This window comes from Sminthopsis crassicaudata, chromosome 1 (genome assembly GCF_048593235.1).
Source record: "Sminthopsis crassicaudata isolate SCR6 chromosome 1, ASM4859323v1, whole genome shotgun sequence".
Lineage (NCBI taxonomy): Eukaryota > Metazoa > Chordata > Mammalia > Dasyuromorphia > Dasyuridae > Sminthopsis > Sminthopsis crassicaudata.
The window spans coordinates 218,630,280-218,644,685 of NC_133617.1; the positions used below are offsets into that span (position 1 = coordinate 218,630,280).

Sequence of the window (14,406 nt, forward strand, 5' to 3'; positions counted from 1 at the left end):
TGTCTGGAGCATTCTCCTTTCTCTGCTCCATTTATTGATCTTACTGGCTTACTTGAATCTCAACTAAAAGTCCATCTTCTATCAGAAGCCTTTCTCAACCTCTCTTAATTTTAGTCCTTTTCTCTATTATTTTTGGTTTCTCCTGTATTTAGCTCATTTTGCCTATATTTATCTGAATGTTGTTTCCCCCATAAGATTGTAAGCTCTTTGAAGGCAAAAACTTAGCATAGTGCTTGGTATATAGCAGGTGTATAATAAATGTTTAATGATTGATGGCTACAATGATATAAGTTCAAATTACATGCATGTACCTTCAGCGTTTATACTGAGTTCCGTTGAGTTTTCCTCTGCAGTTGCATATGGATTGTTTCCAACCATTGGAACAAGGCAGTCGGTGTAAAAATAGCCAACCTTACACATATTCAGCGTAGAAATAATCAGATCAATTGCAAGCTGGCCAACATTTCCCACAGATACTGCTGGCTGAAATCACAAAGAATAATATTAAATCATCTACTAAAATTAGCAAAATACTTTTAAAATTTAAGCTCTAAACTTGGGTATGTATAACTCACATATTTAAAACTAAAATTTCTAGCATTTTACATAGCGTACCCTGGAAAATCAAATAATTGTGACCTTATCTGATTTGTTCTCTTATTTTTGTGCATGAATGTAAATCTCAATTTCATTCCAATATGTATCTTTAGTAGCTGTGCTTCCAAGTCACCAAATGTTTGGGAGAAGTCCTGTAGCAGGGGTAAGGGGACACAATTGAAGAATATTTTAACCAAGACCCTCAAATCTTCATATCTTGCAGGGAATCATCAAATAATAAGAGTTGAATGAAACCTTCAACTCATCATACTGAGGCTCATAAAGCTTAAGTGACTTTTGACAGCATTTCATGGCTAATATTGTACACAACTTTCTACTAGACTTTGCTTCCCCTCAGTAAGCACTTTTCATTCATTCCACAAATAGTTATTAAGGAACTATTGTCCATGAAGCACCATACCAGCCCTGGGGGAGATACAAAAAAAGCGTAAAGGTATTAATATGGTAATTTATATATTATTTCTTTGAAACAAATAATTCCTGCCCTCACAAAATGTCTCTAAATAAACTATTATTTAGGATAATAACAATAAAACTGCCAAACAAAATGTGGTGTGAGATTCAAGGGGGAAAAAAAGAGTTACTAAGTTGGGGGACAATGCAGAGAAGATCAGGAAAGGCTTCACTGGGAAAGACAGCATTAGAATTGTACTTTTACGATGGGAAGAAGTCAACAGAGAAAGGGAAATTACTCCAGGTAAAGGAACACTGAGAGTAAAGGCACAGAGTTAGGAGAGTTAGGGTATATTTGGGGAAGAGAGAGTTGTGTAGTATGAATGAAGCATAAAAAATGAAGACTGTGAATCAATAAACATTTAGTAAACATCAACTATATGTTCTAGTAGTGGGAAACAGAGAAAAAAATGGAGCAATTCCTATCTTTAAGAAGCTTATATTTTATCTCGGAGCAATGAAACAAGATTTGAAAGGCAGGGCACTTAGGTGGTGAAAGGGCTAATTGTGGAAGAACCTCAATGTCATATAAAGAAATGTCAACTTGAAACAACAGACAATAGGAAAGGAGTGGAAATCTTTAAGCAATAATTAACCCAACTAGATCCAGGCAAGAGTCTAACCATAATATAAAGACTAAATTGAAAAGGGGAGGAGGAGGAAGTAGGGCAGCCAGGTAGATAGTGTTTTGGGTCTTAAGTTAAGAACTCCTGACTTCAAATTTGGTCTCAGATACTCACTAGTTGTATGACAGTAGCTAAGTCATTTAGCCTCTATTTGTTTGTTTCCTCATCTGTAAAAGTGGGAAAATAACAGCAGACATGAACAATGGTAGTGGCAATGGGAATAGAGAATGAATTTCCATATTTTAAACTGGTCCTTCCAGAGTTGTATGGTCCCAGAAAATAAGGTTGACTTTAATGTTTCTGAATTCAACTCAATAACCATTTATTAAACTCCTAACAGTAAAAGCTGAAATTTATATACTGCCTGATGGTTTATAAAATATTTTAAAATATATTTTTTTGATCTTTGCAATATCTCTATAAGATAGATACCACTCACTTTACAAATGAGGAAACTCAAAGTAAGAGATTGATAGACTTCCTTTATAATTATCTCTGTCATGGTAACAAGACCAGCATTGTTCCAACTTTATGCCAAGCACTGGGTATACAAAGACAAAAATAAAATAGTATTTAAGGCACCTATATTATATTTAAAAGGTTATAATATGTAGAAAATATACAAGATAATTTGATGAGGAAGAAAATATGAGCAACTGGGAGCATCAGGGAAGGTTGGTACCTGAGCTTAACTTTGAGAAAAAGCCATAGAATTTCAGAGTTGGAAACTCAGTGATCATCCTATCCTTTACAAAGTTTTTTTCTGGTATCAAGCCTAAATTTGTCCCTTTGCAATCTCCACCCATTGCTCTTGGTTCCGACCTCCAATAATAGAATAAGTCTAGTCCCTTATTCAAAGAACAGGTCATCAAATACTTGAAAACTCATCCCTGAGTTTTCTCTTCTCTAGAATAAACACCTTCAGTCAATTCTTATATGGTATGGATGGATTCAAAGTCTTTCATCATCCTGGTTATTATTTTCTGAATTCTCTCAGATCATTGATGTTGTTCTTAAATTCAGGCATCTAGAACTTAGGATAAAGGAACTATCTTTTCTTTTGCCTCTTAAAATGTAAGCCAAGATGGCATTAGCTATTCTGGCTGCCACATCACACTGCTAATTCACACAAAATTCCTACTTTCAATCTTATTCAACCTATGGTCTAACCATACCTCCAATTAGATTCTGTGAAAAGATAGTGTGAAGCTTTATGCTTGTTATTAATTAATTGGTTCCTTTTTCAATTATTCCACTGCTATAGGCTATCAATATCCCTCTGTATTGTCACTCTCTCAATCAAGCTATTAATAACTGCTCCCAGGTTTGTGTTACTTGAAAATCTGATAACTATGCAGCTCTCTAGATTATCTATATCTTTATCCAAGAAGCTATTAAAAATAGTGTATAGTCCAAATCTAAGCAAATATCCTTGAGGCAATCCACTAGAAATCCCTGAGAAGTAGACAGAGAACAATTAAATGGCAACTTTTTCATGTAATTCCAAATCCACTTAATTGTATTTATCATCTATCTCCATTCATAAGACTAGCATAAGATATTTTTAATGCTTTGCTAAAATCTAAATAAGCCATACCTATAGCATTTCCTTGATCTACTAAAATAGAATAAAATATCCACCTGGCATGACTAATTCTTGATGAAACCATATAAGCTTACTACTATCATCACTGCTTCTTTTTGTACATATCCATGAACCATCTCTTTAATGACTGTTTTAGAATTTTTCTAGGAATCAAAGTCAAACTCACTGGTCCACTATCCTCTCCCCACCCTTCAAACCTTTAAAAACAAACAAAAAAACCCACACTAGAATATTTGACTTTTCTAAAACAATGGCACCTTGACCATTTCCCACAATATTAAAAATTATTTTATTATAGTTTCTTTTTTATAATAGCTTCTTATTTTTCCAAATATATACAAATAGTTTTCAACATTCATTTTTTAAAAAAATATCTTATTTGTATATTTTATCTTTTTATTTACAAAATACATGCATGTGTAATTTTTTCAGCATTGACCCTTGCAAAACCTTCTGTTCCAAATTTTCCCCTCCTTCCCCTTCCCCCCTCCCCTAGATGGCAGGCAGTCCAATACATGTTAAATATGTTAAATTATATCAGCATTCATCCTTGCAAAATCTTCTGTTCCAAATTTTTCTCCCTCCCTTCCTCTCCCTCTCTCCTTCCTAGGGGAATAGCAAGAAACCCACTAGAAGTTAAACACCCCACGATATTTTAAGTATTATTGACAACGGCTTAGCAATTAAATCTGCCAAATTTTCAGTATGGAAAATGTAGTTCATCTGGACCAGTGGACTCTAATTACTAAAGGGCAATTAAGTGCTTTCTTATTACTACTCATTACCTATCTGGGTCATTAGCACCATTAGGCATTTTTATCCTTTCATTTCCAGGGCAAATTTCCTTCATCTCAAAAGGGAAATTAGAAGCCAAAAAGAGTAGTCCGGCCTTGTCTCATTTGTCATATTTGCCATTCTATTCATTCTTATTCTGAAAATGTTTGTTGTTGTTTGTCCTTCACTGTCAAAGAGGACCATGACATCAGGGATTTGATGTCCTGATCTGCAAATAAATTGGATTTAAGTGAGGGAGAGCTGTGCAAAATCATCAACCTCCTGGGTCCAGTGACAAAATATAGATCAGAAAGATTGGAAATTGCCCTGGATTAGTGGGAGATCTTGGTCTTTTAAGCTTTCCTATAAGTCAATTTGTCTGAGGCAATACCCATTCATTCATTCATGATGAAGGCTAGATAAGACTATTCTGAAACACAGAAATAACGAAGAAGTAAATTCCAGTCATAGAGTGGGCAGGGAGAGAGATGAAAGATCTTATGCAGATATAAAAGTAAAAGATGGAGTCAGAGGTGGGGTAACAGCTAGAAGTTCACTATGATTGGAACAGAATACATGAAGGAAGATATTATAAAATATAGTTAGAAAGACAGGCAAAGCCATAATTCAGAAAGTTTTGAATAGCAGGTAAATATATATTTCATTATCTTTCTCCCTAAATTTCCTCACACTTCCCTATTACTATCTTTAGTTACACTATCCCCTCTCAGGCTAAACTAAGAGTCACCCCATGTCCAATCTGTTGGCCAATGTCAATGTAACCTTTGCAACAATCCATATCTGTCTCTGTCTCAGCAACACCATCATTTTAGTTTAGGACTTTATCATATCATACCTAGATTATTGCAATAATACATTAGTGGGTCTTCAGGCCACAAATCTCTCACTATTCTATTCCATCGTACATCTAGACACCAAAGTGACTTTGCTAAATTGCCAATCTATGTCAAACACTTTATTTCCCCTCCTCTCCCCAATAAACTCCAAAAGCTCCCTATCACTTCCAGGATCAAACACAAAAGTCCTCTAGTGTCCAAACTCTTTATAACCTAGTTCCTATCTCAACAAGCCAAACACACACACACACACCTTTCCAGTCTTCTTACACCTTCTACTTCCCCTGGCCCTCAAGTACTATTCAATCCAATAATGCTGGCTTCCTTACTGTTCCCCCAGAAACTTCCATGTTGCAAATCTGGGTATTACCTCTGGCTGCCTCCATATCCCAAATGTTCTCTCTCTTCATCTCTACTTCCTGGCTTCCTTGGATTCTAGCTAAAATTCTATCTTCTATGTATTCTGATGGAAGTGGATATCTTCAACATAAAGAAGATCCAACTCACTTCCAGCTGATCAATGATGGACAGAAACAACTACACCCAGAGAAGGAACACTGGGAATTGAATGTAAATTGTCTATCTACCCAGGTTACTTAAACCTTCGGAATCCAATTCTTAACATGCAATAAGAAAATTGGATTTACACACATATATTGTATCTATGTTATACTGTAACACATTTAATATGTATGGGATTGCCTGTCATCTAGGGGAGGGAGTAGAGGGAGGGAGGGAGGGGAAAATTTGGAAAAATGAATACAAGGGATAATGTTATAAAAAAATTACTCATGCATATATACTGTCAAAAAATTATAATTATAAAATTAATAAAAATAAATTCTATCTTCTACAGAAGTCTTTCTCGATTCTTGATTGATTTCTTCATTCAAGTGCCATCTCTATTTCTTATTTATCCTAATTATACCTAGTTTGTACATTTTTTTGTTGATTCCCACTATTAGATTGTGAGCAGGAATTGTGTTTTACTTTTTTTTTTTTTTTTGGTATCCCTATCATTTAGTACAGTAGCTGGCACATAGTAGGTACTTTAACAAATGCTTATTGACAGACTTACTGATTGCTTTGGCAATTGTTGTAAAGGACAAGATAGAAGAGAGTAAGAGACTGACTGCAAACAGACCAATTAGGAGATTTAGTCCAAGTAAGTCTGAACTATAGTGAAAAATCCAGCAACTATGAAACAAGACAGATTAGATATTAGAGCCAGAAAAGCTTAGTTCCCCTGTACCTACTTTACAGATGAGAAATCTAAGGTCCTGAGAGCTTATATTTAAGGTCACTAAATTGATTCCAAAAGGCTCTTTCCACTCTATTCTCCTTTACCAAGGATTTGGGATTAGGTAAACTGCTATGTTCAGGGTAATCTTTTTGTCTCTATCCAGGTGAGATTTAAATATAAACCCAAGTATCTGTAATGGAAAGACAATTGGATTTAGAATCTAAAGACTTGGGTTTGAATTCTGGTCCTAAATAAAAAAGTCACTAAATCTGGCTTCATCTTAGTTTCCTAAAATGTAAAATGTGAAGAGTGGACTGGATAACCTTTATCATCTCTTCCAGTTTGAAATCTTACAAGTCTATATCCTAATGTCCTTCTTAAGACAGTTATTGACAGAGTATAGATACAGAAAAATAACTTTTCTCTCCAGCAGTTTTCCCATCTCTGACTCCATCCTTTCCCTCTCTAACTGTACAAGATCTGTCATCTCTTCTCCCATCTCACCGTACCTAGAATTTACTTCTTTCTTATCTATTTCAGAATAGTCTTATTTGTTATGTTATCCATAACATAAATGAATGTTATACTCTATTGAGAAAGGGAGCGCACAGAGTAAGTGCCCCTCAAAAGTAAATACAAAAGATGCAAAATAAATTCAAAGAAATTTCAGGGAGAGAGCAATTGGAGGAGAGATCCGTAATGACTTTTTGCAAGAGGCAATAGTTGAGATGAACCTTGAAGAAATATAGTAATTCCAAGAGGAGGGAGTGAGGAAAATGAATACATAAGAAGACACTTCAGCACGTGGGGAATTTAAAAGGGCTATGACAAACACAATGATGATCTTGTTATTTTCTCCTTATTCAGCGGTGTATCATATACGAGGCTGGATTTGGGAATAAAGATCTGCGTTAAGAATCCTGCCTCAGACATTTAATAGCTTTGCTACATTGGGCAAGTTTCTTCCCCTCTCTCAGGGAACTGAATTCCAGACTTCTAAAAATCCTTTCAGCTCAAAATCTGTGACCTTATGATCCACAAGTGAGCCTGACGTATCCTCTTCATTGAACTCCCGCCATTTAATCGGCAGCCCAGTGACACGAACTTCTCGGCCGTTTATCACGCACCATTTACACGAGAGCGTTTTCGCTCTCCCCTGACCCTCCCTTCACGAAGGTTTTCCTGGTTTCTTTCCATTCTCAGGCAAAGCTTCACCTTCTACAAAAAGCTTTTTCAATTCTCGATTCTAGTGCCTTCCCTCTGGATTATCTCCCACTATTCCAGCCTAAATGTTTTTGTACATAACCTTCCGCATACTGTCTCTCCTGCTCAGAGTAGAAGCTCCTTGAGGGCAGAGACTGTCTCTGCCTTTTCTTCTTTCCTCGTATCCCCAGCGCTCAGCACAGTCTGGCCCTTAGCAGGTGTTTAACAAAGGCTGGCTCGCGGACTAGCCCAGGCTCACAAGCGCGAGTAGGCCCCGTACCAGTTCCCACCACGGTACAAAGCACCTGCGGAACCCCGAAATGGCAATGCGGAGACAGAGGGAGTGGGGAAGGACTCACCATCAGAAGGGTGAACCCCTTAAAGTCGGGCTCCGACGTCCCGCAGGGAACAAACATCATTAGCCCAAAGAAGGGAAGCGGAACAGGAGGAAAGATTAGGAGACGCAACAAGAAGCAAGCGTTTCACAGCACGTCCGCTCAGCAATGCGGGGATGCGACTCCGGGCTCCAGGGAAAAGGGGCGGGGCGGGGGCCTTCGTTTCCGTCGGCGCCGGCGAAAAGGCCGGACCTTCTGAACTAAAAGCCTGTTTCGCTGGTGGACTAATCTTCTTCTGGCGGGGAGAGGATCGCGTCAGGGGAGGTGGACAACGGAAGTGGGGAAACCGAAGAAAACCATGTGGGGAGGAGGGATTGGAAGAAGACGGCGACTGCTGAAGACAGGCAGGCAGATATCAGGCACTGCGACGGCCACCCTGGTATCCTTCCTCTTCGGTTCAGTTTGAAAGCAGTTGCCGGCCCGCTGTTGTCGCCTGGGTTGCGGTCTCGGTTCCCGCCCAGAGTGGTACGCTTACGCGGGCCGGGCAGTCTGCGCGGGGAGACGGCGCGCGGCCTGCCCGGATCTCAGCGTACCGTAATACCTAGGGGCGCAGCGGGAGGGTCGCTTGGAGCTCCCGGCGGGAGAGGAGGGAAGGGGAAGGCAAGTGGCGGGGGAACCGCCGGGCTTCGCCATGTCCCTACCGCCGGAGAAAGCGACTGAGCTCAAGCAGCTCATCCATCAGCAGCTCAACAAGGTGAGAGGAACAGCCCGGGGCGCGCTCGGCCTGAGGTGGGACTGGGACCCTGGGGCTGCAGGAGCAGAGAGCCATCTTTTCCCCCAACCTCTTCGTGGCGGGGCTCGTCCTTGGCCCGGCCGAGGGCTTTTCCCTAGCCGCCTAAGAAAAGGTCTGCGCCGGGCGAGGACGTTGGGACGGTTGGAATTAGACTTCGAGAGGAAACGGAACCCTGGTGACCACGGGAGCTGTCCAAGGCAGCACTTCCAGCCCCAGGGATGAGCCCGTGAGGCTGCGGGGCCTCCCGGGGCTTAAGGCGAACTCTGGAAGGCGCAGGGCTAGCCAGGACGTGGGTTTGCTCCCCCAGAATCAGAAGGGGATCCCATCACACAGGCGTTTATTAAGCTGGAGTGCCCGTCTCTTTGGTTTATGTCAGTAACTTTGTAGGAAACTCCAGGGAACAAATGTGATTGCGTATCTTCTAAATGGTAGCTTTCTGAGCCAGCGTTAAAAATGTACACATAAGTTGTACATAAACACACTCACATGTACCCACATATTCACCCATGTTCATGTGGTACCCCAGAAGTCAAATGAGTTTTGGAACTCTCATTTGTGCGTGTGTGTATACACACATACATCCATCTATAGGTATGCGCACATACCTATAGATAATGCACATACATATTCACACAAACGTTTGTTGGTCGTGAATTTTCAGTCAATGTATAGAGATCTATTATTAATGTGGAAAGACCAAGGTAGCTGTTACATGTGTATACTTGCGCATCGAAATCTACATGCTTGTTTAGTCTTTGTTGTAGTCTTGATTGAGACCAGTATATACTTAACGGCACATTTATGTGAACATGCTACCGAAGTTTTCTATTTATTGGTACTTGTTGAAAGCTGGAATGACCGTGCAGACCAGAGATAGGAATTCAAGCCAGGACAATATAATCTACCATGTGGTTAATGAGATTAAGAAAGAGATCCCCAGGTTCTGGTAGCAAGGGACAGAAACAAACATTAGAAAAGAGGGAAAGGCATTACTTGAGAATGCTGCCTTGCCATTCGAACAATAATTTGGTGTTTGAGGTACTCAATCAAGACAATGTGTTTTGATTTGTTGAATACCAGTTGGGAAATTTTGATGAACATTCCAAATAGTAAAAATTTCCATTATTTGGTATTAAATTTTAATTCTTAAAAAGTAAATGATAGAATTGCTTTTTAACAAACTGTTATTTTTTACCAAATAGTTATATAGCCTTTTATTTATTGTTGATGTCAAAAAGCCAAGATTCAAACTTAGGTGTTTATTCTATATTTTTTACAGTTATTTTTGCTTTACTGTGGTATATTCCTTTGTAAAAGCAAACTTGTTTTTTAAAATGTTTAACTATCATCACACCTCTTGAAGATTTGTTGATTACTACATAGTATAGGGAAAATGTAATGTTAAGTTCTCTATATAGATGGATGTCCATGGCAGGATAAGAGAAGTTCTTGCTGAAACTATACGGGAAGAATTGGCACCTGAGCAACAGCTTTCAACAGAAGATTTAATAAAAGCTCTTAGACGTCGAGGAATCATAGATGATGTCATGAAAGAGCTCACTTTTGTTACTGTGAGTAACCTTTTAGAAATAACTGTATTTAAAAAAAAAAAGAAAGAAAGAAAAGAAATAACTGTATTTTTATAAATTCATTGGAACCTCACAATAACACTGGACCCAAGGTCCATGTTGTGGAGTTGTTTTATAGGGAAAACCATCCTAAAATAGGTCTTGATATTTAAAAAAAAACAAAAACAAAAACATCCTTTGTTTAGTTAATGAATTGCTTGTAATAAATTCTGCTTTGTGGTAAATAGTATTTTAGTGTGGTTCTACAATATTTCTATTATGCAAGTTTCCATCTTGCAAAATGATAAAATTTTCTCTTGTTGTTTTTCAAACATGTTTATGAAGATGTCTTTAAGGCAGATTAGTTTAGTTATTAGTATGATATCCTGAAACAATTCTTATATTTTTTCCTATTGTTTCTTTGGTCTACTAGTTTAATAAAATTTATCAGAGACAAGCCTTCCCTAAATTCTTCTATCCATAGACTTAAACCTCACAAATTTTTCAATCTATTTCTAAAATAACTTTACAAACTTTCTACACCAAAGGTTAAACTGTACTCTATTTTTTAAATTAAGTTTGATTATTGATATCAAATTCCCTTATGTGAAACAGTCTTAGTAAATAAAAATAAATCTGTTCATTTCTTTTAAGCAAAATTTCATAAATTTTAATCCCATAAAATCAATTGGCAAAAACAGGTCATTTAGTGATATAACAAACTCCAAATGCAGTAGTGATAGTGACCAGACCTCTTTTGTAAAAATAAGTTATAAAATGAGAAACTGTGACCTAAATTACTTTGTAATATGTTGTAAGAATTGACATGATTTTGATAATACACTAGAGACTAAGTAATTTAAGACAGCTTACTTTTTTTTGGTGACTGAGACTCATAAACCCATTTGTTGTAATTAACCTAGTAACAGTTCCTGCTGCATAATTATCATTACTTCATTAAAACTAGTTCATAGCAGGAAAAAGTGTCAAAATTCTGAAAGATATACAAAATTTAAATTTTATTCCAGAATTTCAAGATTCATACATTATATTAGTTTATGAACCAGGCTTTTAAACCCTTGTGCATTAGTCTTAACATGTTATTATTATAGTATGTTTTTATTTCACGTAAGTATAAAATTGCTTTGCTTTTTATTACAGAGATCTTTGACACAATAAAGAATGATGTTGATGGTATCTAAAGTGCTATTCTTTGTTCTTGTGTAAGGAATGGAAATTGATTCCGTAAATCTCAATTGTTGTTTTCTTATATAATAGTGACTTTTATTTCTATGTTTTTCTCCCTTTCTAGGACGTAGCTGATGGAGAATTGACTTCCTCTCCAAAACCATCTAATTTTAATGATAAGCAATCAACTCTATTGAAAAAAAGTGTGTATATTAATCTTGATATTAATTTAGTTGCTGTTAAATATCTATGCATTATAGTATACTTTTTTTGGTAGTGCACATTTGAAAACATTAAAATTTCATAACAAAAATAAATAAACTTCGTTGGGGCAATATCCCATTTTATGAAACAAAGTAAATAAATTCTTTTTCATGTGTTATAATGCTACATTTTATATCAGGTGTGCATCCTCTTTTTAAAAGTAATATCTATACATAATTTTATTTTATTTTTTAAAAAATTTTTTTATTATAGCTTTTTATTTACAAGATATATGCATGGGTAATTTTACAGCACTGACAATTGCCAAGCCTTTGTTCCATTTTTTTCCCCTCCTTATCCCCACCCCCCTCCTCCAGATGGCAGATTGACCAATTCATGTCACATAATCTGTACATGATTTTAAATGCATTTGTCTATCCAGAAAATAGACATGCTTTAAGTGGACAGTTGGTGGTTGGATGAAATTTAAAATGCCAAAAATCTTTTTTAAAAAATAGATAGGGGGCAGCTAGGTGGTGCAGTGGATAGAGCACCAGCCTTGAATTCAGGAGGACCTGAGTTCAAATCTGATCTCAGTCACTTAACACTTCCTAGCTGTGTGACCCTGGGCAAGTCACTTAACCCCAGCCTCAAAATAAATAAATAATAACCCAAAATCTGAATTAACTCCTTCTTTGAACCATAATGTAAGAAAAGATCACCAACTTCCATGTGACATTTACTCCTAATGAGCAAATGGCTCTTAAAAGTTATTTTATATGTCTTTTATTTTATTTCTATTAACTTAACATTTCCTATTGTTTTAATCACATTCCTTAAAATATGCTGGCAGTTTCCTCATATGTATTGCTACACTTTACAGCTAATATTGATCCAACACGGAGGTATCTTTACCTTCAGGTTTTGGGTGGAAAAGCTTTCTTGGAACATCTACAAGAACCTGATCCTTTACCTGGACAAATTTGTTCTACCTTCACTTTATGTTTACATTTTCGAAACCAACGTTTCCGCTCTAAACCTGTCCCATGTGCCTGTGAACCAGATTTTCATGATGGCTTTTTGCTTGAAGTACACAGAGAAAGCTTAGGTAAGAAATCCATTGAATTAGCTCAGTTTAATTTATTTTGCATGTCAATATATGTTTATGTGTTTGATATGTATGAGAGAAAATTAAACAATTAAATTTTTTCTACAAGATAATGTTCACACCCTCCCCTCTATTTCTTATTTTTGCTCACTCATTTTCTTTACTCCCCTCCCCCCTTTCCTGTTTGGAAGTGTTTTATATCTGAGTTTCACTTCATTATTTCTCTTTTGTGCCAGCTGTCACCCACCTTCTCCTTTCATCTTTTGTCCTCAGATTTTTCTTGGCCGTTTATAGTGATTGTTTTTACTTTGTAATTAATGGTAGATGGCTACATTTCTAGAGTCATTTAAATACATATTTTGAGAATACTTCATAGTCTTGAAGTTATAGTAATAGAATCTTTTATTATACTTTATGCCAGTTCATTTTTCATTTTGGCATGTAATAAATTACTTTCACCTATTTGTGGATTATTTTGGTATATTTGAAAGGTTTTTGCCATAATTGAAGTTTTGAACAGTATTTGCAAAATATTTAGCAGCCAGTTTTATTTACATAGTATAATATGGTTTCTTCAGTACTTTTCCAACCAGCTACTAAGAAAACCATGAGATAATATTTTCTCACTTTAAAATAGACACTTCCAGGGCAGCTAGATGACAGTGGATAGAACACTGGCCCTGGAGTCAGGAGAGTTGTAGTTCAAATCTGGCCTCAGATCCTTAACACTAATTAGCTATGTGACCTCGGGTAAATCATTTCATCTTGATTGCCTTACCAAAATGAAAAAAACAATAGAGTAATACAATTTGTTTAATATCTAGTGTTTTGTTGTCCCAACTTGACCCAAATATCTTAGAAATAAAACTATAATCATGCTTTGCTATTTAAATAAAATTTATGTAAAAGTTTAACTGAAGAGAACTAAGGGTTAGGGGTTTCTGTGTTTTTATCATTGTACATATTTCACTTTGAAAACAGTATAAAATTTTATTTGATTTTTTTCTTAGTGAATATGCTTTTTGATGAAATTATTAAGGTTAATAGGATGATATATAACACTTATGTAACTTTCTCTTTGTTTAATATTGCTAGGTGATGGAACTAGAATGGCTGATGCAACAACAATGTTGTCAATATGTGATCCAATACATATGGTTCTAATAAAAACTGATATATTTGGTGAGACCACTTTAGTAGCATCCTACTTTTTGGAATGGCGATCAGTCCTTGGCTCAGATAATGGGATGACCAATATTGCTGTGGAACTTCTGGGTGTAGGTATGACAATTAAAAATTAAGATTACATGGAGTTTTTTGGGTGTGTGTGTGTGGGGGGGGTTTTGTGGGTGTTTTTTTTTTTTTTTTTGCTATTGATATCTTTTACCACCACCTAACTTTCCCCAGTGTTCCTTTACCTTCTCTCAGAGTTATCTGTTATAACAAAGAACCAAAGAAAAAGAAGGTAAAAAGTAAAATAAGTTCAGCAAAAACAGCACATCAAATAAGTTTGATGTTCTATGCATTGCTGAATACCATCATGGCTCTTACCATGGTGGTAGGACAGGTGTTTTCTCACATTTCATCTTTGGAGCTGTTTGTTTTTTCCCCCCAATTAGATTCTTATATCCTATTACTGGAAAAGATCCAGAGGGAATATAAGGTTATCTTTTCATACTCAATCTGGTTTTGACATAAATTTTCTTTTAAAATGAACATAGAAAGTTTGGTTAATTTCTTTGTTTCTTCAACTATGGTATATAAAAATAAATGATTAAAATTACTTTTGTCTATGTGTGAATTACAATGCTGTTTATTTCAGTATTGAAC

General features: G+C 36.5%; 2 protein-coding genes across 4 annotated transcripts in view; one reads left to right on the forward strand and one right to left on the reverse strand.

Annotated features, from left to right (window-relative positions):
• The window catches only part of PSMG2 (proteasome assembly chaperone 2), a 24,667-nt gene extending 15,968 nt beyond the window's left edge, over positions 1–8,699 (reverse strand). The window contains exons 1-2 of the mRNA XM_074274659.1: positions 7,740–8,699; positions 312–483 (exon numbers count right to left, since the gene is read on the reverse strand). Coding sequence (XP_074130760.1) covers positions 312–483; positions 7,740–7,799 — 232 coding nt within the window. The 5' untranslated portion in view covers positions 7,800–8,699. The remainder of the gene's footprint in view (positions 1–311; positions 484–7,739) is intronic.
• Positions 8,346–14,406, forward strand: part of CEP76 (centrosomal protein 76) — a 26,993-nt gene continuing 20,932 nt past the window's right edge. For 2 of the 3 annotated variants that reach the window (XM_074274629.1, XM_074274647.1), the window contains exons 1-5: positions 8,346–8,469; positions 9,927–10,079; positions 11,389–11,467; positions 12,352–12,576; positions 13,672–13,857. In XM_074274629.1, the coding sequence (XP_074130730.1) occupies positions 8,407–8,469; positions 9,927–10,079; positions 11,389–11,467; positions 12,352–12,576; positions 13,672–13,857 (706 nt within the window). In that variant the 5' untranslated portion in view covers positions 8,346–8,406. The remainder of the gene's footprint in view (positions 8,470–9,926; positions 10,080–11,388; positions 11,468–12,351; positions 12,577–13,671; positions 13,858–14,406) is intronic. The other variant, XM_074274636.1, reaches the window with a different exon arrangement.